A 24,492-nucleotide genomic window follows, 5' to 3' on the forward strand; every position below is an offset into this window, starting at 1 on the left:
TGTGAACCCACAAGGAGGGAGACAGGAGAGACAAAGGCGAAGAAAGCTGGATTCTTTCAGATATCGCCGCGCTTCTCAAGTGCTCCTGCACACTGTTCTTCACCCCCCTCACCCTCCTCCTCCAGTGATGGAGAAGTGAAGGAGCAGCGGAAGGCCAGGCTGAGACACTGAGGAGCAAAACAACGCAATCAGCACCCCTTTGTTCAACAAAAGGCCATTGAAGCGTATGCATTATAGAGTTTTGAATAAGAAATCAAGGAAGGAGCGAGACGACCTGTTGAACACATGAACAAGCTGTCAGCGATTGCACCAGCGGGTCACTGAGCTGAGGACAGACAAGGAAGGAGGTGGGGAAAGACAAACACAACACAAATCAACCTCGTGTCATGTCAACAACGGCGACAATGGGCGAAATGGCTAACAGCGCAGTGGAGTTTTACCCCAAAGCCACTCGGGGAGGAGGAGGAGGAAGGGAAGATGGGAGCCTTGGAGGCGGAGACTTTGGGGTCACGTTGAAGGAGCTGAGAGAGCTGATGGAGCTGAGAGGGGGTGAGGCCCTGCAGAAGATCCAGGATAGCTATGGAGACACAGACGGCCTCTGCCAGAGACTAAAATCCAACACTACTGATGGTGAGTAGGCATGGACCACGTATGGTAATATCAAATATATCTCTCTCCGTATCATTCCTGACTAGGTTCATCTAGCCAGGAATGATATGGAGAGCCAAGCTCACAGATGGCATGGCGACATGAATGGATGAATGTTCGAGGACATGCTGGATGGTTTCATGCATGAAGTCCAATGCCTCCAAGGTGCTACAAATCAGGATTTAATGAACATTTACAGCTGCATTATGCAAAGGCCTTGCGTTTTTTTAATGACTTATCTTGTCAACAAATAAAAAATTCTTGATTATAGACTCGCTAAAAGCAGGTCTGAGTGCCGGCGCAGGTGGAATAACTCGATTATGGTAGATTTGATCGAGGTGCGGGCAAACAGATTCGGTGCTACGCGGACGTGCGTGGTGGATGTCAACCTAATTGATTCAAAATATGACAACAGCTTGGGACAACCCTTCTGAATTATATTCATTGAAAGAAGTGTAAAAAGTCAGATTTGGGGAAATAAATAGATGTAAATACAAATAGATTGTCAAACCTCCTCATTACACTGACAGAGCGTAATCCAGACTAGAGAAAGCGGCTTTAACCAGGTTTGGTGCCTAAAGGACATGCCGGGTGCATTGACTAATGAATGGATGAAGGGATTTTAGTAATGGAAAGCTGATCGACCAAATCAATAAATGGATGAGTGAGAGTGCAAGGAAGTAGAGCTGGCGCTTGGGTTTCACATCTGCCATTATTGTAGGAAAATACACTTTCAGGCTTGCTTTCATCAGTGGTTCATCTTAATTTTGATTGTGACTAATATGTCTGTTGGCGTTCTAAATTGATCTGCTATTTTGGAACAAAATGCATTGTAGTGTGTGTGCGTGTGTGTGTGTTGTTGCAGCTCATTTCGAATGCATTTACACACTTTTTCTTACAGGGGTGTGGTATTTTGAGGCCAGCAACGTCTTTTCGCGCGGTATACGGCTCAGTGACCCATTTGTTCGATAGCTTATAATAAAATATAGACAAAGTATGGCTCATTTACTTTTTCTTATGTGCCATGTCGTAAATGTTCATCTCGTAGTTGCTTGTTGCTGTCATACGAGAGGTTCAAAGTGTCAGAGACATAATATTAGTGTGTTCTGATAATACATTTTGCATTTATTGGGTTTTTCCTAAAAATGAGAATACAACATTTTACATTGGCTCATTCTGAACACAACCCCAGTTACAAAGTAAGAGGGCGTGCAGACTTGTGCAACCACAAGATCTCACTTGATTATTTCTCCTTCCCCATTTGAAAAGTGTTAATCTGTTTTTTTAGGTCACATTGATGGTTGGAAATTATTTTTCTTGCTCATTTTTTAAATCACAAAAACTTTCCATTTAAGGGTGTGTGGACCTTTTATATCTACCATATTATTACACCACCAATAATTTTGATTGACAATGACGGATTTATCTCTATATATGTTTACCCATGAGTACTTCAATGTTGAGAGCTGCAGTCCAATATTTTGACTCTTGAGTCATGTAGCTAATTGAGGCATGCAAAATATGAGCAGTATGGTGCAGTACAATTGTACTCCACTGCCATCCACAAGCATGATCATAAATGAATCCTTCTCTGACAGTGTCATTCAAAAATGAGCGTGTAAGAGCAATATATTTGATAAAGTGGTCATCTGGGCAGTGTATTTGTCTTTATGTGACTGCGGAGTGTATTCAGAGCTCCAATTATCAACAGAGACTTTGATTAACTTACTGTAACTCAATATTTTCTCTCTCGCACACACAAACACACATTTAAACTGCTGTCCACTATAAACACAGAGATGTTTGTTGCCCTCAACACACTTTCTTGTAATATGTTTGTCCTCTGATGTGACAAAGCAGCCAAAGCATAAATCCGTCCATCTGTCCATTTTCTTTACTGCATTAGGGTCACGGGTGAGTTGGAGCCGATCCCATCTGACTTTGAGCCAACTGCAGTGCACATTTAGACAAATAAGCATCCTAATCTTACACTCCAAGCTTTTGATCAACCTGAAGTTGGGTAAGGTTTCATCCAAAAATGCCATGGATAGATATAAAGTTTCTTAAATTAGTGCTGAACAGCATTTTGGGCAATTTTTTTTTTTTTGCAAGGATGCAGTTTTTGCAGTGCTACTTTAGTGTCAACTGGCAAGCCGTGGGCAAGGAACAGATATGCTTACAAAAACTGCAAAGCCTAAACTGTCAGACGCTGATGTCATGTCGGTCCGAATGATACCTGAAGTGAACTGACTTGTGGGACATCCTCTTCTTCCGGAGGCAATCATATGTCTATTGCTACATGCATCATTGCTGACACAAACTTCATTTGGCCTCATCCCACCCAGCAAAGTAGCTACAATCATCTCAAGTGCGGCCATCACAGAGACAAATTGCGAGCTTGTGTGTTTTCCAGTTATAATGAATCGTCAAATTCAGACCATTGCAGAGGATGCAACCACCATGGTGAATGTATCCCTGCAAATATACATGATTCAAAACATCATCTGTAATATGATACAAAAGAGAACAGCATACACACACACACACACACACACATGCAAAGCCACATACTCTGATATGGACACCCAGCGCTGCAGCATGAGACCATTACATCCACATTCAAGAGAGCACGAGGAGGATGAGGAGCAATTATGGATAAAACATGGAGAGAAAGAAGCGTGTGTGTGTGTGTGTGTGTGCGCCCGCCTATGTGTGTGTGTGCGTGCCTGATGGGGGAGAGAGGAGAGAAAGCTAGGACAGCTTGCCGCATTGTCAAGGACACATCAAGGGGAGATAGAGAGAGGGAGGAAAAAGAAGGGAGCCAACCAGGGAGGATGAGTGCGGAGGGAGGGATGAGACGTCGAGAGATGGAGAGAAAAGAGGATGGACTACATTGAAGAGAAAAGGCCTATGCGACCATTAGTCAGCATCACCTGTCCCCGCCCCCTCCCTCCCTCCCTCCCTCACTCTGTACGTCGCCTTGGCCTGAACCCTGTTGGGTGTCATATCGTCGCACATTTGTTCAAGGTCACGAGCAACAGTCGCTGCAGCAAGTGCGCGATATCTGCAAACAGCACACGTACACAAAAGAACGTCAGTGCTCCGAGCCAACCCCTGCAGGCGCATTGCTGTTCTCCTTCCTCAACAGCCAGTCAAAAAAAAATGGATTACACAAACCCAAAGAAAAATCCAAACATTTGCACATTGGAGGAATGACATCACCTGTTGCCAGGCAGAAACTTGTTTGAGACAGGAAGCCCGGGTCTTAATATACTGATCACCATGGAAACTGACTCACTTAGATGGGAGCTTGAAAGGGAGAGGAGGGTGAGCAGAACAACTTCAAATTTTGGTGGAAGAAAAACAACCAAATCAAAGAAAAATGTTTTTGGTGATGGTATAGTTCTATAAGTACAAATGTCTTATTTTTATGCCCAGTGCAAGTTTTCTTTCATTTAGTATTTTCATAGACATGCCCAGTTTGAAACAGGTGTTTGCGCCATTGTGGGAGTGAACACTTGATTCCCAGCCAATCAAAGCGGCCCCTGTCATTCTATTTTGATTCAGCGCAAGTGAGGTGTCCAGTTTACTTGGCGGATCATAACGGACTCCCTCGCTGGAGATCGGCACGCGCAAAGTACGTTTATAAGGAAGAGCGAGGTCTCTACTTGTATATGATGTAAAAACGGAGACAGTGTGTGTGACAGCCACTCAATAATGCAATCAATGAACAGATTTCTACAATGATTCAGATGCTTGGAGACACACTGAATGAATGAATGAATAAATGAATGAATGAATGAATGAATGAAACACGATGACATCCACCACACTTGCTTTCCCTGTCTTCCTGTACCTGGATCAAATTCCCTAAAATTGTGTTACACCACCTGCGCCACAACTTTGACTTGGTTTCACTTGGTCAAAAGGTTTGTCTTAGTTTCTGACACAAAATTGTCAGGTGCTCTGCGAGTGTAAGATAGAAATTGCTGCTGGTCCGCCAGAATGCCTTTCTAGGATCTCTTACGTTGAGTTTAAAATAAAAGACATTGACGTGGAGGATGAGGGCCAAAACTGATCAGCTAGGCCCCTGGCAACACGTTGAGTTCAAAGTGCCCGATTGGGATCGTGTTTCTGGTTTTGTGTGTCTCAATTATTATCCATGTCATCAGGATGTGATTTAAAAAAAATAATAAAAAAACATATATGTGATGGAAATGCAAGTGTTGACCCTCGTCTGCTTCTGCCTAACTTTCCTCGCCTTCCCCCTCTGTCAGGTCTCAGCGGGGATCCAGCCGACTTGGAGCGTCGTGGTCAGACCTTTGGCCAAAACTTTATCCCCCCAAAGAAGCCCAAGACTTTCCTTGAGCTTGTGTGGGAGGCCCTGCAAGATGTCACGCTCATCATTTTGGAGATTGCCGCAATCATCTCCCTCGCCCTTTCTTTTTACCAGCCTCCCGGAGAGGATTCAGAGTGTAAGTGACGAGGCATACAAAAGCCATAATGATTCTCTAATGACGGTCGGAATGACATCATCATTAGCATTTCCAGCCATGCATAATGTGAAGGGGACGTGTCGTTTCGGTCAAACGCATCATACTACTCAAATCTCCGCCTTGAGCCATGTGTGTGTGTGTTTCCGTCTGTCCAGCGTGCGGCAACTTGTCGGCGGGAGCGGAGGATGAAGGCGAGGGGGAGGCCAATTGGATCGAGGGTGCGGCCATTCTACTGTCTGTGGCGTGTGTCGTCCTGGTGACGGCCTTCAACGACTGGTCCAAAGAGAAGCAATTCCGGGGTCTACAGAGTCGAATCGAGCAGGAACAAAAGTTCACGGTGGTACGGAAAGGAAATGTCATCCAGATTCCTGTGGCTGACATGGTGGTGGGGGACATGGCCCAGGTCAAATATGGTAAGCGGCTCGCCAACCACAGAATACGTACCGTGTCAAGCGAGCGAGCGTCGTTCATTTCCTGGAATGATGTCATCCGATGAAATCTTTCTTCAAAATAACAAAACACACTGAATGGAGCTGTCGTGTGTTTTCAGGGGACCTGCTGCCAGCCGATGGTATTTTAGTTCAAGGTAATGATCTGAAGATAGATGAGAGCTCCTTAACAGGAGAGTCGGACCATGTACGCAAGTCTGTGGACAAGGACCCCATGTTGCTCTCAGGTTGGTTCTCATTGCGACTATCATTCAAAGTTTTGGAAGTTACTCAAATCAAATCTCTTTGGACACGTAAGGTACACATGTGATGGAAGGCTCAGGCCGCATGCTGGTGACGGCCGTCGGTGTCAACTCGCAAACGGGCATCATCTTCACTCTGCTGGGGGCTGGCGATGTGGAGGAAGATGGGAAAGAAAAAAAAGGTAAATGGTAATGAGCGAAGAAAAAAAAAAAAAAACATCGCACGGAAGAAATACTTTCACCTGTGTGTGTGTGTGTGCGTGTGTGTGTGTGTGTGACTGACTGATTTGAGATAAGAGTATCCACAGGAAGCACGGCAGTTTAACCTCATGGATAATTCAGCCTACATCCTCTCCACTCCCTCTTTCCCTCTTTGCCCGTTGTCACTCCTCGATGACTCTTACTTGCTCTTACCTACTTGTTTACCACCACTCTTGCCCTCTTTCACTCCCCCCCCCCCCCCCCTGCATGCTTGCCTCCCCCCTAATCCGAGAGAGAGGCTGCAGATTGAATCAATTATTGAAAGAGCGGAGGAGAACGGAGGGAGACAGAGACACTCTGGAAAGAGTGTTGCTTGGTCAAGATGCGATGCATTAGTCTTGCGCTCAAATATGTTCGAGCCCGCGGTCCGAGCAAAGCCTTCGCATACTTTCAGAAGCACTTAATGATAATATCGTTATGCCGTAGCGCTGGCCGTGCCTGCGTGAGTGCACGATTCCAGACATTATCTGCATCGTTACGTTGAGAAACGATAAGTGGCAACCTGGAATGAAGAGGCTAACGGCAGCGGTTGGTTTCATTTTTTTTTTTTTTAATTCACGATTATATGCGTTTTAATTCTAGCATAAGTAATGTTGCAGAGTGCACATGTGGCAGCCATCTTTGCAACCTCAACCATTCAAACAGTCATTTACTGGAGCTAATGTATTATTTAGTCAATGTCATGTCATGAATTGTTGATCCACCCCCTCCTCCAGATTTATGGTCCATGTTTTACACGTGCGTCTTTTGTTTTAAAATGGAATCTCATTTGCAAACAAATCCTTCCCCACTTTTTCTTTTGATTTTTGCCAAATTCTCTCACGTGTCCTCCAACCCTTCTCCCCCCCTCCACCCCCTCCTCGCACAATGCCCCCAAACAGAGGACAATACTCAGTTGCTCATCTCCACAGATGCAAGTTACAGCACGGTCACCAATGGTATGTGAGCACACGGTCGTCCGTCCTGCCCTCTTTTTGCTCCCTTTAGCAAGTAAACACAAACCCTAGTACAAAGTGGCGTGACAATGTCAATGATCCGTCAAAGACTGTGTGTCTTTGTCGCTCTTCCCTTTCCATATTGTTTCCGTGTGGGTTGAAAATGTGTTGATTGTTGCAACTGTTGATGGCAACACATAAATGCAAATCTTTTTTCCTACGTTCTTGACCGTCTGCTTTCCGCAGGGAAACAACCCGACGGCGCAGTGGAGAACAACCAGAACAAAGGTGAGAACCCATTTTGTGATTTGGACACATTTTTGTCGCGAAAACAAGGTACTGGATTTTTGGTTTTGTGCATCGGATTTAGCCAAGAAGCAGGATGGGGGTGTCGCCATGGAGATGCAACCCCTAAAGAGCGCCGAGGGAGGAGAAGTAGAGGACAGAGAGAAGAAGAAGACCAATGTACCCAAAAAGGAGAAGAGCGTCTTGCAGGGCAAGCTTACCAAACTTGCCGTTCAAATTGGAAAAGCAGGTATGGACTACTTTCAAGTCTGTATGTTAAAACCCGAAACTGTACAATCAGATATGAAAACCTTCCAATGACAACTTTCAACGCTGATTAACGAGGCCGAATTCTTTCATAGGTTTGGTGATGTCCGCCATCACTGTCCTCATTCTGGTGCTCTACTTTGTCATCGACACCTTTGTTGTTGAAGGTCTGCGTTGCGTGCATCTTAGCAGACAACCATCACGTTGACCTCAACTATTCAAGTTGAACATCACGTTGCATCTTGCAGGTCACACCTGGGTGACGGAGTGCACTCCGGTCTACATCCAATACTTTGTCAAGTTTTTCATTATCGGAGTCACTGTGTTGGTGGTGGCGGTTCCAGAAGGGTTACCTCTAGCTGTCACCATCTCCCTGGCGTACTCTGTCAAGGTAGGCTGCATTTATGGAACACATATCTGATGTTTCTCTTGTTTTGCTCCAGTAAATCCATCTACTAGCTCATTATAGCAAGTGATGAATGACCTCACGAAACGCTCTTTACCTTTCTTTAGAAAATGATGAAGGACAACAACCTCGTACGCCACCTGGACGCATGTGAGACGATGGGTAATGCCACAGCCATCTGCTCGGACAAGACAGGCACGCTCACCACCAACCGAATGACTGTGGTGCAGGCTTTTATAGGTATGTATAAGACATATTTATCTTGTGTCTGGACACAAGGGGGCGCAATATTGGATACTACGCCAGGTCACAATTGGAATGCAAATCAAATTTCATTTTGTGTGTTGAGATCTCAGCATGAACAACTTCCCCAAATTACCAGCTGGCTATTTCTTTCATCAACATCCACGAGATATATTGTGGTTATCTATCGGCATGCGTTTCTTGTGATTAAGATGTTTGTCGTCGCCTAGGTGACGTGCACCACCGCTTGATCCCAGATCCTGGACAGATCAACCCGCGGACATTGGAGCTGTTAGTCCATGCTATTTCAGTCAACAGTGCCTACACCTCCAAGATCTTAGTGAGTCGTATATTGATTGTTTTGCCAAAAAAAATAAAAAATAAAAGACATTTTATTTATCTCTCTTCCGATCATCCTTTATCAGCCACCGGATGTGGAGGGAGGTCTGGCGAAGCAAGTGGGCAACAAGACGGAATGCGGCCTGCTGGGATTTGTATTAGACCTACAGCAAGACTATACTCCCGTCAGAGAGCAGATCCCCGAGGAGAGTCTCTACAAAGTAGGGATGAGCATGTCTCCTATCTTTACCAGCAAACATAGCGGGAAATGCCATGGTCATTGAATTTCTTGCTCAAAATGATTCACAACTGTGAATCAGAGCTGGAATGGTGTCAGCTTTGTGACTCACAATGCACCTTACTGTCACACAAGCACAACACATCATGATGACACGAGATGTTCTGTAGAGGGATGTGACGTTAAACAAAATGTTTAGGTATGCTAACACTCAGATGACAATATTCTAAATAATTCTAATTTTTCCATTTCCTCTCAGGTGTATACCTTTAACTCAGTGCGTAAATCCATGAGCACGGTGATAAAGCTGCCAGATGGTTCCTTTCGTCTCTACAGCAAAGGAGCTTCTGAGATCATGCTAAAAAAGTGAGTGGAAGCAAAATGAAGAGCTCAGGTTTACATTTGTCAATCTACTGTGCTATACTTGACGCAATCTTTCTCTCCTCAGATGTTCTTACATCCTCGAAGCCAATGGAGAACCTCGTAGTTTCCGCCCAAGGGACAGAGATGAAATGGTCAAACAGGTAGTTATTGAAAGCAGTGGTGCCCAAATCTAACCAAAATTAGCGCCATCATAACCATTGATTTCATTCAAGTTTTGTAAAACCAAATAAATAAATAAATGTTGAATGAGAAACACTTCAAATAAACTTAGCCCGACTCACGTCACATGACTGGTTATGAAATGTGCCGTCACCCGTGAGCATTTCTCACCCCTTGCAGCGCAAATTGTTAGATCGGTCAAAAGTCTTCACCAGTGCAAAGCAAGTATTTGCTCCACTCACACATGCGATTATGCAGCAGTGTGAGCCAGTCCTCCCTTGACTGACAGGCGAGCTGACCTGCCTCACGGCGACCTCGGACGATGCCGCGAGAAAAATAGCTCTTGTCCTGACACAAGTGAATTCCGGCTCACTTATCCTGCTTGCATCGTGGCAGTTTTATGCCATGCCAGCTCTTCATCATATTGTCTTCTTCAGCTCTTTGAGCTTGTCCGGGGAGAGGGTGGGCTTTCCCTCTCAGCGTTGTCAGAATGAATACCAGCAAAAAATGCTTCCAATTTCCCCTGACATCGACGTTAAAGACAATTGGAGCTGTTTTGTTTCCAGTATAAGAACATATTTAAGCTGTTTGGTTTTCTTCCCGTCTCCATCTCCTATGATGATTTTACTGAAAAGGTGATCGAGCCGATGGCATGTGAGGGCCTGAGGACCATCTGCATCGCTTATCGAGACTTGCCCGCCGATCCAGAGCCCGATTGGGAAAATGAAGCAGAAATAGTGACAGAGTTGACCTGTATCACTGTTGTCGGCATCGAGGATCCAGTACGACCCGAGGTAGGAAGGTGCCACACCTGACTGACTGCCGCCACCATAAGTAACTCAAATCTTGTTCTATGTGAACCAAATTTTTTCCAAGGTACCCGAGGCCATCCGGAAATGTCAGCGTGCGGGCATCACTGTGCGGATGGTGACTGGTGATAACATTAACACGGCCAGGGCCATTGCTGCCAAGTGTGGAATCATCCACCCTGGGGATGACTTTATTTGTCTTGAGGGGAAAGACTTCAACCGACGAATCAGGAACGAGAAGGGAGAAGTGAGTCGGGGTCTCATTCATGTGCGGTTTGCAACCATTGCTCTTCCGAGCACGTGAAAGACAAAAAGAATGGCAATTGACGACCAGGCAGCATGTGTGGGTCATGATATTTTTTCAACAGCCCTCTAAGATTGACGCTCGGAATGGAAATTGGCAATCACCAGTGAAAGTGATCAATATTGTCGCCCTTTTCCATGTGCATGCAGATTGAACAAGAGCGAATTGATAAAATCTGGCCCAAGCTGCGCGTGTTGGCTCGGTCTTCACCGACAGATAAACATACCCTCGTCAAAGGTGAGTTGCGACTTGATCGACACAAACACACTTTGAAATTCACTCACAGGCACGCAGACGCTTACCTCTGGTCTATCTCTTCTCTCGGTAGGAATTATTGACAGTACCGTTGTAGAACAGAGGCAGGTGGTTGCCGTCACAGGCGATGGAACCAATGACGGACCAGCTTTGAAGAAGGCTGATGTTGGCTTCGCGATGGTGACTCTTATTATTGGTTCATTTTTATTTACTCATGGAAAAAAAAAGTCATTTGTTTCATTTTTCCACTTTGTATGAACATTTCATGAACAAAACTGGACAAATATGCTTGCTTCATACCTCAAAGCAAATTGGCAAATGATACGTTATTTATTTGTATTTTTTTTCTCATTTAGGAAGTGCTTGAATGCTTTTGCAGCAACAAAAGCAGTTTTGCCTCAGCTGCCTCATTATAAATAATACATGTTAAAAATTTTAGTAGGAGTGGCGTGCATTTTTTTGGGCCACATTTTTTACTCATGCCAACCGCTCAGACTTGGAGGGGAACAACACAGCGTCGAGGCAGTGACTCTCCAGAATGATTAGAATGCTTGAACGCTCCCATGATTCATGCCGTGACTCTGTGCATGTCCTCATGGTCGCAAACTTTGTCAGGGCATCGCCGGCACAGACGTGGCTAAAGAGGCATCTGACATCATCTTGACTGACGATAACTTCAGCAGCATCGTGAAGGCGGTGATGTGGGGACGAAACGTCTACGACAGCATTTCCAAGTTCCTACAGTTCCAGCTCACAGTGAACATCGTGGCCGTCATCGTCGCCTTCACCGGAGCTTGCATCACTCAGGTACTCTGAGTCATCCATTTTTATTTGGGCTGCAAATAGAGCTGCTTGCCCTAACCAACATCATGTGAGCAAAATTAGCTGCTAATTTATTTAAGGGAAGGCAAACAAGCCTGCTTCTTTCAGGGTTGTCACTAACTAATCTTTTCAGAATCGATTATCTTATCAATTAGGGGTGACCAGAGAGTGAGCATAGGTGGCTATGGCTGCCCCTGTCTACCACATAGCTCCGCCCCTGTCCAAGTATTTGACCCTGTCTGTTTTAAAAATGGCCCAAGAAGTTGGTTGACCACACATGGCTTGTGAGCAGTCGCCTTCATCTCTCCTCTTTGCAGGATTCTCCTCTGAAGGCGGTGCAGATGCTGTGGGTGAACCTCATCATGGACACATTTGCCTCTTTGGCCCTGGCCACTGAGCCCCCTACAGAGGCCCTGTTGCTACGGAAACCCTATGGTCGCAACAACCCGCTCATTTCCCTCACCATGATGAAAAACATCCTGGGTCATGGAGTTTACCAGCTGGTTATCATCTTCACCCTGCTTTTCATAGGTGGGCACACACAGACAGAAAGTACAAAGAGAGTGTCTTCAATGTAATGTTTACTCAACGTATTTATTCGGCCGCCTGTCATGAAGAGAACATCAAGTAAACTTGAATGCTTTAATGTGGGCTCTTTGAATTTTACTGAGCTCTTGCTTGATGTTTTATCGATTTGAGGAGGAATGAGAAATTTCAAAATAGAGTACGTTGGAAGATTCATTGATGCCAGTGATGATTACACTTACCGAATTTTTTTAATCAGAGATTGGAGTCAACATTTTCTTGATTCTTTTTTGAGCTGATTCCAAATCTGCCCTTGTTTTTCTCTGCCACATGACACTTTAAAAAAAAAAAAATACACTGTTGCAATATATTTAGTAATTCTATTAATGAATTAATTTTCATAGGTCAAACATCAAACAAACAAAAAAAGAAAATATTTCAAAAACCTGATGAAATTATTTTCAAATTATCATCCAAAAATCCATTTGGTCAACACATATCATATTGTATAAGGCATTCTTTGATTCAAATTTATTGTTGACCAATGTTATTTTTTAAACAATGGGTAGACAAGTGGAAATGTTGAAAATACCCTAGCTTATTTTGGGAAGGGGTGGGGGTTGCACCCGCAGCCCCCCTCCCCCCCCCGCCATGTAGCTCCGCCAGGTTATTAGCAGTGGATTTTTTTCCACTTTGTGTTTTTGCCTTGAGGTTGCTTTTGTATTCATCCTCGTGAACTCAGCAGGCAACTCACAATCTCTCCTTCTCTTCCCTCACCTGCTTTCAGGCGAGCGCATTTTCAACATCGACAGCGGCCGCAACGCTCCGCTCCACTCACCCCCATCCGAGCACTACACCATCATCTTCAACACTTTTGTCCTAATGCAGCTGTTCAATGAGATCAACGCACGGAAGATCCACGGCGAGAGAAACGTCTTTGACGGCATATTCTCCAACCCCATCTTCTGCTCCATTGTTCTGGGCACCTTTGCGGTACAGGTGAGTTGGAGAACCCTTTTCTTCTGATGATTCCATTTAAGGTTTGTTGGCAATTGATTGAGATTGGAGCCCAAAAAAGCGTCCATGAGCATTAAAGGGCTAACTCATGTTTGTCATAGGCAAGTAAGCAGTTCACATCATGCTTAATGTAGGCTTGTTGCAAAGTGCACCATAATGACAAGTTTGCTTATCAATAAATCATGTTGAGAGGCACAGTAAGTCGAGATGCATTATTTAAAAGAGTTTGAGGACTGCTGTCTTATATGTTTTAGCCAAATTCAATAGCGAGGGGACAGCGCCACGCAGGAATACAGGATTGTGAGGACAAGACGAGCAAGCAAAGCGCTTGAGCGCTTATTGGCTCTCGTGGGGGAAACCAGAACTGAGAGAGGTGGCAGTGATTCCGGGTGTGACAGAGTAGCGGGATTTGGAGTGGAATAAATATCAGTGATGTGGACAGAAGGAGGCTCCAGAGAGGTTGAGTGAAATAACAGAGACGGACGGACGGGGTGCAGTGCTTCGGAGAGGGTTCTTGTCATCTAATTGAGAGGACGCTTTGCTGTCGACAAGGTTGCGTTCCTCTAACGGGCCAATGGAAGGCCATTTGTTGCTGCATCAATTTGAACAATTTAATAGAGTTACAGGACATTCCATTCATGTAGCGAAAGGTCATCAGAAAAAGATTGACTGTTTGCTATCATTGCAATTTAACTATTGCTAAATGCTCCGTTTTGGACATTTTGGGTAAAATTCCATTTTGCTGTCTGCCTGACTGAAGAGACGAGAGTCGGTTTTGTCACATCAAGCCATTATCACCCCAGCAGTGAAATCCTGTTATTCGCATTGTGCGAGATGATGTCTTGTCACCAAATGACTCATAACCACATCCAAAGAACTGCAGGCCTCACTCGCCACTCAATCATAAGACTGGGCAAAAATTCCATCAATTCAAATGTTTACATGTTGAAGATATGTAATGTGAATATGGAAGAGGCTGATTGATTATTTTATACTATATATACACTTAAAAAATTCTGCATGTTTTTGTTAAACTGGTTTAAATTTCATGTTTATCATGAAAATACATTTGTGTTTGTTATAATATTCCAGAAGATTTAAAAAGGGGAAAAATACACTGAATGGAAAACAAATTTGGACTCAAATTTTCTCTCTCTCTCTCTCTTTCTCTCTCTCTCTCTCTCTCTCTCTCTCTCTCTCTCTCTCTCTCTCTCTCTCTCTCTCTCTCTCTCTCTCTCTCTCTCTCTCTGCTGCAGATTGTGATTGTGCAGTGGGGAGGGAAGCCATTCAGCTGTGCTCCACTCAACATAGAGCAGTGGCTCTGGTGTCTGTTTGTGGGAGTTGGAGAGCTGCTGTGGGGTCAGGTAAGAACCTCTTCAGCTTGTTGAGGCTAAACACGGCTGCTAAGTGGGAGCTGTTTATGTGGAACATTCCCCCGAGGTGGCGCCATCCCACACTTGGCGAGCCCTACTGCCAATAGTAGTGAAACTGTAACAAATCTGATGTGCAGGTGATTGCCACCGTCCCGTCGGAGCGGCTGCCGTGCCTGAAAGAAGCTGGTCTCGGTCTGGAGCCCGGGGAGGAGGAAGGGGAGGAGCTTGCAGAGGATGAAGAGGAGATTGACTGTGCTGAGAGAGAGCTGCGTCGTGGACAGATCCTCTGGTTCCGAGGCCTCAACCGCATACAGACTCAGGTAAAGTGTGCCTGACCAGACTGGAACCCAAAACACAAGACTTGGTGCCTCTTGATTGTTTTTTTCTGTGTATTGTGAGTTTTCCCTCTAATCTCTGCTTCTCTTCAACACAGCCATTATTATTCTCGCCTCTGTCTTTGATTATGATTCTCTCGCAACATAAAAGTGGTGGTTTGTAAGATGCACTGCAACATGACAAAGGCATGTGTGTGTCCCTGTATGTGTGTGTGAGCAACCAAAGTATTCATGCTCTGTACTAAAGTAAAGCTTGTGTAAAATGCAATGCTAATAGTCCAAGTACTAATTCAACTCCTGTACTTAAGTTCAAGCTAAAAAAAAAAAAGTAGACTCTGAAATATACAATGCTATAATAGTCCAAGTACTAATTCAACTCCTGTACTTAAATTCAAGCTAAAAAAAAGTAGACTCTGAAATATACTGAAGGACAAAAGTAAAAAAATATATAGGTTGTCGTAAAAAAAATCTTTGCACACATAATAGCTTCCCACTTTTAATTAACTTACATAGTGCTTGTAAAAAGGAAAGAAAAAGCTGTTTAAGAGCTAGCTAGTTTTGCCTTGACTTTTCAAAAAATATACCCAATGTGTTGCTAATATTGTGAATTGAATTAAAAAATGCATTAGGTCATGATAACAACTAAAATAATTTTTGGAATTAGACTTTTGATGGCCAGAAACTGGTAGTTTTTAAGCTTTGTTAAATAAATAAATAAATAAATTAATAAATAAATAGATGAATAAATAAAAAATATATAAATAAATACACAAAACAATAAATCAATAAATAAATAAATAGAAATACTTGTAAATAAGACCTTGAAAACTCCAAATGCAAACTCTGCTCAAGTGTGTGTTTAGGTGGAAGAATGGGTAACACACACACACACACACACACACACACACACACACACACACACACACACACACACACACACACACACACGCACACTCAATAAGAGGGTTCCGCATTCCGGCTGGCCCCCTCCAGGCTTCACTGAGTGCCACTGTTTTATCTCTGTCCTGCAGATGGAGGTAGTGAGCACGTTCAAGCGAAGCGGCTCGTTTCAGGGAGCAGTGAGAAGGCGCTCCTCCGTGCTCAGTCAGCTCCACGACGTAAACACTATATCTACCCCCTCTCACGTAGCTCTCTCCACCGCGACAGCCAATACCAGCCCAGCCCCAGGGAGTGAGTCCGCCGAAAGCATGTGCACACAGTTCTCATACACATACACGCACACAAAACCATACTCACAAACACGCACGGCACGTGGACTTGCAGTATTTTACTGTCTATGGTTGTGCCCCCCCCCCCCCCCCAGTCCCCACTCCAGCTCGCCCGCTGCTCATGCGTGTACAACATATCCTCTATTCTTTTTATCTTATTCTCCCTTTCAAACAGCACCCGGTCCTGACCAGCTGTGCAATTCTGGTCTGATCTGGTCTGGTCCAAATCCAGGTCTGGCCCCAGTCCAGAGTGTGTTTGGTTTTATTGTTGAGTGTTGAATGTGGTGCAGGAGGTTGCTGGCCTTTCACTCTCTGTGTCGAGAGGCCTACCAGAGGCAAAAACCTTGAGCCCTTAGCTACTATGATGTCATCAAGTGACAAAATGGCCACCCCCCGGATCATTTCATATTCCTCAAACACAATAGTGATCAAAATGCAGAACACATATTTTTGACTTGACTTCCTTCCCCTTTAAGTATAAATGAAGATGAATACTCTCCAAAAGGAAATGAAAGCAAACAATCTCATTGATTTTGACGTCGATTAAGGGTCAAAGTTCAGAGAGTAAAGGACAGCTCTTGCTGCACCATGTCTTACGATCTTTGCTATGTGTCAATGAGGTCAAGCCAGGTTTACTGTGTTGAACGCCCGCTCTCAGTGTAAAGGAGTCGAACAAAATAAGCGTGTCGGAGTTGTGGGAGTGATATTTTTGGCATGCTACAATTTGAGTTTTGGCCAAAAGCTGTAAACCTTCGAGTATAAAAGCCCCAGAAATCGCTGCTGATGCCTAACTTGCCATTCTAAGATTTGTTGAGTTTCCCTTTTACCTTGTTTTTTTCCTCTCCTTCGTCTCCTCTCGCTTTTGTTCAGCGTGTTGTGGATTGATTATTTCCGTAAGACGACTTTCAGCTTCAACATCTCCCGTTTGCCTCTCGTCCTGAGCTCTCCAAAAAAGTTGTGGTTTCTCTTCCTGTCTGTCTCATTTGTTTGTTAACTTTCTCTCTTTCTCCAATGCCGCTCTTGACTTTCTCTTTGCTGTATGTTCTTTTTGTTTTGGATATTACAGGTTTCCAGTTTGCCCAAAGTACACATAAAGACTGTGAAATGTACTCTGTTTGTCTTAAAGTGGAGTTGTTATCTTGTAGATGTATTTGGATTGTGCCAGATCTAAATACAGGCTCTTGTCTAGTATAAAAGATAAGGTTTCTTTAGATTTCCTCATCTTTTTTTTTTCTTCATGTTTTTCCCTGTTCTTTTGTCATTTTCCTCATCCGTAATTTCCAGCCTTCTTGTCATTGTCCCCATCTCCCGTGGAGAGTAGCACCACCACCCACTTCATGTTTCCTCTTGATTTCTCTGTATGTCAGTTCGGCGAGCGTCTGCGTGTGTGCTTGCTGGTGTTGCCAGAGCTGCTGTGTGTGTGTGTGTCTCACTGTGTGTAAGAAGGTCATTGCGTGTATGGCGATGTGTGCGCCGTTGCTTTTGACGTGTCCGTGTGCGTGCATGCTTGTGCTGTCTCCTCATCAGTCTTCTCAGTTGCTTCTCCTTTCCAACCTTGCTCCTTCCCTCACGCCCTTTTACCTTCCCGCCATCCCACGCTACCTTCTTCTTCATCCCGAGTGAGCTAGGGATATAGACAGCTGCCTTATGAAATTTTATATACAAAGTTGTTGTTAGTGTTGTTCCGCCACTGAATAGAAAACAGGAGCTAGCCTAGCATAAAGCTAGCCTAGCATAAAGCTAGCAGCGCCCACACGGACTTAGCCAGCCGTGCGTTCGCTAGCTAACATTGTTTTTAGCTTTGTGACCACATTCATTAAGAAACAAACACTTGATCAATATGTTTCCTGAAGGAAATACTCGGCCTTTTAGCGCCGCTTGTGTTCAGATAACTTCTGCGTCACGCTCCACTTGGGTTCTCGGCATAGCAACCCCAGCCCTCAGACTTAATATTGCAGATGTAAGAAGGAAAATATGTCTTTTACGCTTTCATCTGCCTGAGCTGTGCCGGACCTTTGTGATCCCTGTGGATCCAGTTTGTTTTCATTTGATATTGTTTTGTGTATAGATGAAAAAAGATTACTGTGAGATCACCTCTCTCATTCTTTCTCGTGTGGTTGCATATTTTATGAGGAGTCATTAGCATTCACCCCCTGCGTCAAAGTTAAAAACAGAATGGTTGCTCAGTAAAAAAGGTTCTTATCAAAAAGGCGGTACCGCTCAGTTTTATCCCCTCTAACGTGGAATTTGGAAAGGATGTAACAGCCATCTACCTCAAAGCTTCCCTCTGTTTTTATGTTGCAGTTTCTTCTCATCAGCATTTTTTTTTTTTTCACACAGCAGCCTCAACTTTCCAGTGCCTCTTCTATCCTTGTACTTTTAATCATCATCGTTTTTCCATCAAGCTATGCTGAGAGGGCCAGTCAGGGAGGGATGAAGGAAGAGAGGGAGGGATGGAGAGAAACTGAGAAAAACAGTAACACAGCAGCGCCCTGACCTCCAGGTTTCTCAGGTCACACTGTGGGCGGCATATACTCGAACGTTTACTCCACCTACGGGGACGAAAAATGAAAACAAACCAAGTGCCGACGAGAAAAGTGGGAAAATAATGTTGCGAAACCTTCTCAGTCTGCATGAAGTGTTTTTCTGCTGTCTGACAGGCTCTTTGGAAAAACAGATAAGCACTGAACCTACTGCTTGACCGTCTGTCTGTCTGTCTGTCTGTCTTTCTGTCTGTCTGTCCGTCAGTTTGTCAGTCTGTCATCTATGCCAGAGTCATGTGTAGAGACTTCTCAGAGTTTGGCCAACTGCAGCATGGACGGCCATTGAGCTACCCGATTGTGCAACTTCCAAAAGTTTTAGTCGCTTGTTGCAGTTGATAGCAAGCCTTTTGGCCAAACTGTCTCTATGTAAGTCTCTGTCTGCCCGTTTGCCTGTCTGTAGACTTGCATTCACTTTTTTGCCGTTTCTTTCAACTCATTCTGCTATTCCTCACTTTTGGGCTTGAGGGAAGGATGCATGGAACGATCGCCATGGCAACGGAATGCCCCTCTCTCTCTCTATGCACGCCTAAACCACACGCCGCATAATACACTCGTGGAGCTCATTGTGTGGCGCGTGTTAGCGAGAGAGCGAGACTTTGAGTGACAGTGATCCGATTCAGCATGACCCGGCTGCCTGTGGACGCCTGACACGGCTGACTTGGAACCAATCATCTCCTGTTTTCAAGAATCTAACCAATCACATGCTCTTATAACCTGCTTTATTATTATTTTTTTTTTGCAACTTGTGAATTTTATTTTTTATGTCCAGCAGTAACCTTTCTCATCAGCATCATTCTGATTCCACTCTGCTCGCTACTCGTTTCTTGCATGACTGCAGGATATTTGCGTGTGTAGAGCCGTACAAAAAAAAAAAGACACTCAGAACTCACAGTGCACAACATTCCAATGCATGCTGATGTCCAGAGCTCCGAGCTCGCTACGTGGAGAAAAAAAAAATCGGACTGTTCTGTAACAAGGGCTGCTGCATGCGTGTGGGTGGCCATTTGGTGATTTCTCGATTCAACTAACTCACTCTGACTGCTTCTTCTCCATCTGTGCCTGGCATTTAGCCTCACCCGTGTGCATGCATGCTATCCAGTGTGCTGCAGTGCGAGTGTATTTCAAACACACACACACACACATACAGACACACACACACACACTTCCACGCACGGCAGGTGTGTATTACGTGAGATGTTTGCTGCTTCTGTGGTCTTTGTGGATGCTGCAAGGTCTGTCTGGTGTGTCAGAACTGACATAAGTGTTCGTCAATAACAAACTCATTTCAAAACACCTTTTTAAAAAAAACAAAAAAAAACAACAACCATCTTTTGGCAACACTCAAGATCAGGTGGACCTATGAATTCATTTTCAATCAAACCAATGTGATTATACAGCAGATGCATGGTCATTAATACTTGCAGGAGAAGAAGTGGGCGGATGACCATGAATCCACAGAGGTTGAATCAAACCCGACTTTATTGTTTTTGTCTATCTGGGCTTTTCAACAAAAGACTTTTTTTGCTTTGTGTCTGGTGGAGTGACCCGAAATGTGATTCTGAGGAGGGAGTTGCTCTTACAAAGTCATCATATAGTACATAACTCACAGCCATAGGTGCATTGTAATCCTTTTTCAAATTAGAAACCATTTTCATCAAGATTCGGAGCAGTGCACTCGTGCTCAGCACGTCTGCCTCGTAGGTCAAAGGTTCAAGGTTTAAATCTCAGCTCCAGCCTTCCTGTGTCGTCTGCGATAGATCACCAATGAGCCCTGATGGATGGATGGATGGATGGATGGATGGATGGATGGATGGATGGATGGATGGATGGATGGATGGATGGACGGATGGACGGATGGATGGACGGACGGACGGATGGATGGACGGACGGACGGATGGATGGACGGACGGATGGATGGATGGACGGATGGATGGATGGATGGGAAGACTCATTCGTCAGACTGCGTCTTTATCCAAGGTGATACTGACAAAACAGAGGGGGATTTTTTTTTTTTTTAATGTTGAACAAAAAAGAAGTCCAGCTGCCTTTTGATTCAACTTCTATGGATTCTCATAATTGGGATCATCAAACATGGCAGCCATCAGTTTACGACTTTGTGATAGTTTCCTTCACTCGGCTATGAGTCACTAAATTCCTTTTTAACTCGTGTTTTGCTAAAGCCGCTAGCTATTCCTTTAAAAACTCAAATGTTTTCAGCCGTACTGTTCCAGTAAGTTTGGAGGGGAGTGTATCTTAACCAACAGTTTAGAAATAACATAATAACTTGCAGTCATTAAAAGTTTACTGTAAAGCCACCTGGCCTTGAGTGCCTGTCCATTTGTGTCTGTCTGTCTGTCTGTCTGTCTGTCTTCTGGCGGAGACCAGTTGGTCTTTGCGGGTTTCCCTTGATTTTTTTTTTCCATTTGAGCGTCTGACTTGTTCTTCTTTTGTTCTTGTGGATTTCTCCCACACCTGCCCCCCTTCTTTTCGGCAGATGCGAGTGGTGAAAGCATTCCGTAGTTCGCTGTACGAGGGCCGGGAGAAACCAGAATCCCGCAACTCCATCCACAACTTCATGGCCCACCCAGAGTTCCTCATCAATGACCTCATCCACAACATCCCGCTGATTGATGACACTGATGTGGACGACGAATCCGAACTCAGCAGATATCAGCACGTGCACCCGGCCCTTCGCAAGCCGCCGCCCCCTCCCACTCAGCCCCAGCCCACGGCCCGCTCCCGTCCCACCCGTCCGTACCGCCAGTATAGCCTCCCAGTGACCCAGTGCAACCGAAATAATAACAACAGCGGCAGCGGCAGCAGCAGCAGCAGCAGTGGCGGCACTTCATCGATCGCCAACAATCACAGCATCAACACCATCACCCCGAGCATCCAAACCATTCATCATCATCGTCATCATCACCACCATCAACACTGCAACGACCATCATAGCAGGGACCGGCTGGGGACCCCCCCAACCCCTTACCTCGCCCACCTCTACTGTGTGGAAACCACCTTATAACTTGCGTGGGTCGGGGAGAAGGGGAACCGAGTCCCGAGGTGGGGAGGTCAAAACGGGAGCAGAGGAGAGAGCTTGAGGACGCACACATGACATTTTCATCCGGTCTCTCCAGTGACACAGGAGGGAGGAGGACAACGGCTGGCGACTCCGTGTGAACATTGACGCTATCAAACGACCACTCCCTCCCCCTCATCCGCTCGCCGCTCACTCCGCCTTGACCTCCACTCAAAGCGTCAGCAGACCCGGATCGTGCGGCAGCGAGGGGGGGGTCAATCCCTTCATTCCCGCTGGTGTTAATCGAGTGTGGTTGCCATGACCCCACCTACTCGCCTGCCATGACATCACAGCCACCGTGCTCAACAATTTGTCATGGAAAAACGTCGAACAACTCATTTTGCTCGTGATGTAATTGTTGAAGCTTTAACTTCCTCATCCATGCTCATCTTGGAGTCATTCATTTTCAAACATAATATGGTGCTCATTCTTTTTCACGTCGCTTCAGTTCTTCTCTTGGTCCCTGCAGCATGATATTTTTCATTGTCCTTCCGATCACGTCTCTCGCTCTCTTTCAATGTGTGTTGTCTTGTCTCTTCTGGAAAAAAAGAAAAAGAAAAAAAAAAGATATACATTTCAAACAGGTACCCTTCATTTAAACCTAATAGTAAAGGGGAATTATATGAATATATATATATATACAGTACATATGTATATATTATATTATTATTTTTTATTAATAATTGGGATGCGACAATACAGAAGTTGTCATCAGTCGGCAATCCTTGAATGCTGCCCCGTGTCCACATGATATGTTGTCTGTGTGGGACGTACAGTACAGCGGCCCCATGCATACGATGAACTGATGTATGGCTTCTGTCTCGATACTGTATCCTAGCTAAGTCGCTTCATTTCCTCTTCCCTTGCTTTGCCCCACTTTGTTTTGACTCACTATTCCTAATCTTTTTTTTTTTTGAATGCTTGGAAAGCATTATCCCTTTAAATTGCATCAGGTCACAATGCACAGACTTTGGGCCCTTTAAGACTGACACTCACCTCAAAGCTGCTTTTGCTCACATGTCGAGTCTCTGGTCAACACCATCATGAATGGATGGATGGATGGATGGATGGATTCATTGATTGATTGATTGATTGATTCATACTGCTAAATATTCATTGTTGGTTTAGCCCCTAGCTCTACTATGTAAAACCAATAAGCGCATTGTTTGTAACATAATTGATTTGATCAACTTCCCATCATTAGGCAGCAAAGTTAAATGAGCAGGTGCGCTGTCCAAAAATTGTTTGAGAGTTTTTTTTAAGTTGGGCAGTTGAACAAACTATTTGAAGTTTTGCTGTTAGGGTTAGGTAGAGTTCACACATTGTTGTGTTGGAGCAAACAATTTGCTTGCTAACTAACATTGTTGCCATAAATGTCAATGATTTCTATTTTAAAGTTGTTCTAACAGTTTTAATCCCCCCAAAATACAAATTGTATTTTTTACAGTGTGATGGTTGCATGATAAGATTAATATTTTCACGTAATAATACGGCAGTAGGCGGAAACCTAAAGCGTTTTACCACTTGCTTGTTCAATTTTTTAAATGTAGAATTTATAGTGTGACCTTCAACAGCTCCAAAATCAAATTCAGTGGAAGTTAGTGTTACATTTGTCCCCAAACTAGGCCATATCTGCTTCGAGTTTCTTTTTAATTCTCTTTTTCCTTTCCTCAGATTATCTTATTCCAATGGGCTATTATATTTTAAACTTGTTCAATTGAATCCTCCTTTGACTTGTCAAACACGTCATCGTCACCCGTATTCTTCTGCTGCAATCATGTATTTTTACTGCCTCATAGTGAGGCGTTTGGGGTCCATTGTGAACTCCTAAGTTACCAAATATGGTTGCTTGCCTGATACAGGGAGTGAAGTGAACGGACCCAAACTATCATGTACAGTTAAACTGTTTCTATGCTACAACAGCACTTCTTTGCTTTTGCAGAAAGATGTGCTTTATAATCTGTCAGATAGTTTCAATGCACGCGTTATGAAATGAGTCAGCAAAATTTAGTACGTCCTTGTGGCTCTGGGGTCAATTGTAACACAAAAAAACACGATCGATCTATATATATATATTTATATATATTTAGATATATATATAGCATAGCTTTTGAAAAGGGTAACTGAAATAATGTCACGTTATTTGCTTTGCTCTCGGTTTGCCCTATAAGCTCCTCAATGTGATCATGGCAACAATGTGAAAAAAAAAATCCTGTTTTCAAGAGTGTAACAGAGCCACACAAATATTTGACATCATACATGATGGTAAGACCATGTGAGCCGGTGACATCACATTCCACCACATTCATCTCCGTGACCTTCCGTGGAGCATCAAGCACATTCCAATCAAGCGCGTCCCCCCCCCCCCCCCAAGTATGCCGTGTTGTCCCACGTGCGGGTGAACTGCTGACTTCACGTTGCCTCGGAGTGCAACGCAATACAAATTAACTCCCTCCCTCCCTCTCTCCCTCCCTCCGGTCACCACCACCACCTTGTCCTCCGGCCTCCCCACACTGTTCTCCTGTTGACTTCCTGACCGGACCCACAAGCAGAAAAAGGCAAGGGCGGATAATATGCAACTGACTGACATCTCATCACGTGTAACCCAGATTCGAACTGCAGTGCAACAGGGATGCTAACACATGCAAAAACAGAGCGGGAATATGCGTGTCCTGCTAGTTCTGTTTCAGGAGGGGTGCAAGGCTCTTTGGAAAAACCCGTAACTGTACAGAACTCTTGTCTTCTTGAATGCTCATCATCATTATGGTCGCCGCCTTCACCCCGGATGGTGGCATTGTGTTACTCTGTCTGTTTTGAAGCATGCATTTTGGTATCATTAATGTCACTCTTTA

At 44.4% G+C, this 24,492-nt stretch overlaps 1 protein-coding gene across 1 annotated transcript; it reads left to right on the top strand.

The window, feature by feature from the left end:
* The first annotated feature begins 386 nt into the window (after positions 1 to 386).
* Positions 387 to 23,062, top strand: atp2b3b (ATPase plasma membrane Ca2+ transporting 3b). Its single transcript, XM_085924902.1, has 25 exons — positions 387 to 630; positions 4,926 to 5,123; positions 5,300 to 5,557; positions 5,695 to 5,820; positions 5,892 to 6,017; positions 6,978 to 7,034; positions 7,278 to 7,319; positions 7,402 to 7,566; positions 7,679 to 7,750; positions 7,832 to 7,974; positions 8,097 to 8,229; positions 8,463 to 8,572; positions 8,658 to 8,792; positions 9,069 to 9,175; positions 9,258 to 9,333; positions 9,988 to 10,146; positions 10,229 to 10,408; positions 10,615 to 10,702; positions 10,794 to 10,900; positions 11,336 to 11,527; positions 11,860 to 12,073; positions 12,855 to 13,066; positions 14,341 to 14,448; positions 14,595 to 14,777; positions 21,059 to 23,062. Exons 1-25 carry the CDS (start codon positions 387 to 389, stop codon positions 21,584 to 21,586), a joined length of 3,963 nt encoding a protein of 1,320 aa, XP_085781028.1. The 3' UTR covers positions 21,587 to 23,062.
* The last annotated feature ends 1,430 nt before the right edge of the window (positions 23,063 to 24,492 follow it).

The sequence above is a fragment of the Syngnathus leptorhynchus genome, chromosome 1 (genome assembly GCF_054491065.1).
Source record: "Syngnathus leptorhynchus isolate UIUO chromosome 1, UIUO_Slep, whole genome shotgun sequence".
NCBI lineage: Eukaryota > Metazoa > Chordata > Actinopteri > Syngnathiformes > Syngnathidae > Syngnathus > Syngnathus leptorhynchus.

Excerpts from the sequence above, each read along its gene's own strand:
- atp2b3b (XM_085924902.1), top strand. The coding sequence starts at position 387 with ATGTCAACAACGGCGACAATGGGCGAAATGGCTAACAGCGCAGTGGAG. Across the intron at positions 631-4,925 it reads AAAATCCAACACTACTGATG|GTCTCAGCGGGGATCCAGCC; the intron begins GTGAGTAGGCAT and ends CCCCTCTGTCAG. Across the intron at positions 7,751-7,831 it reads CGACACCTTTGTTGTTGAAG|GTCACACCTGGGTGACGGAG; the intron begins GTCTGCGTTGCG and ends TGCATCTTGCAG.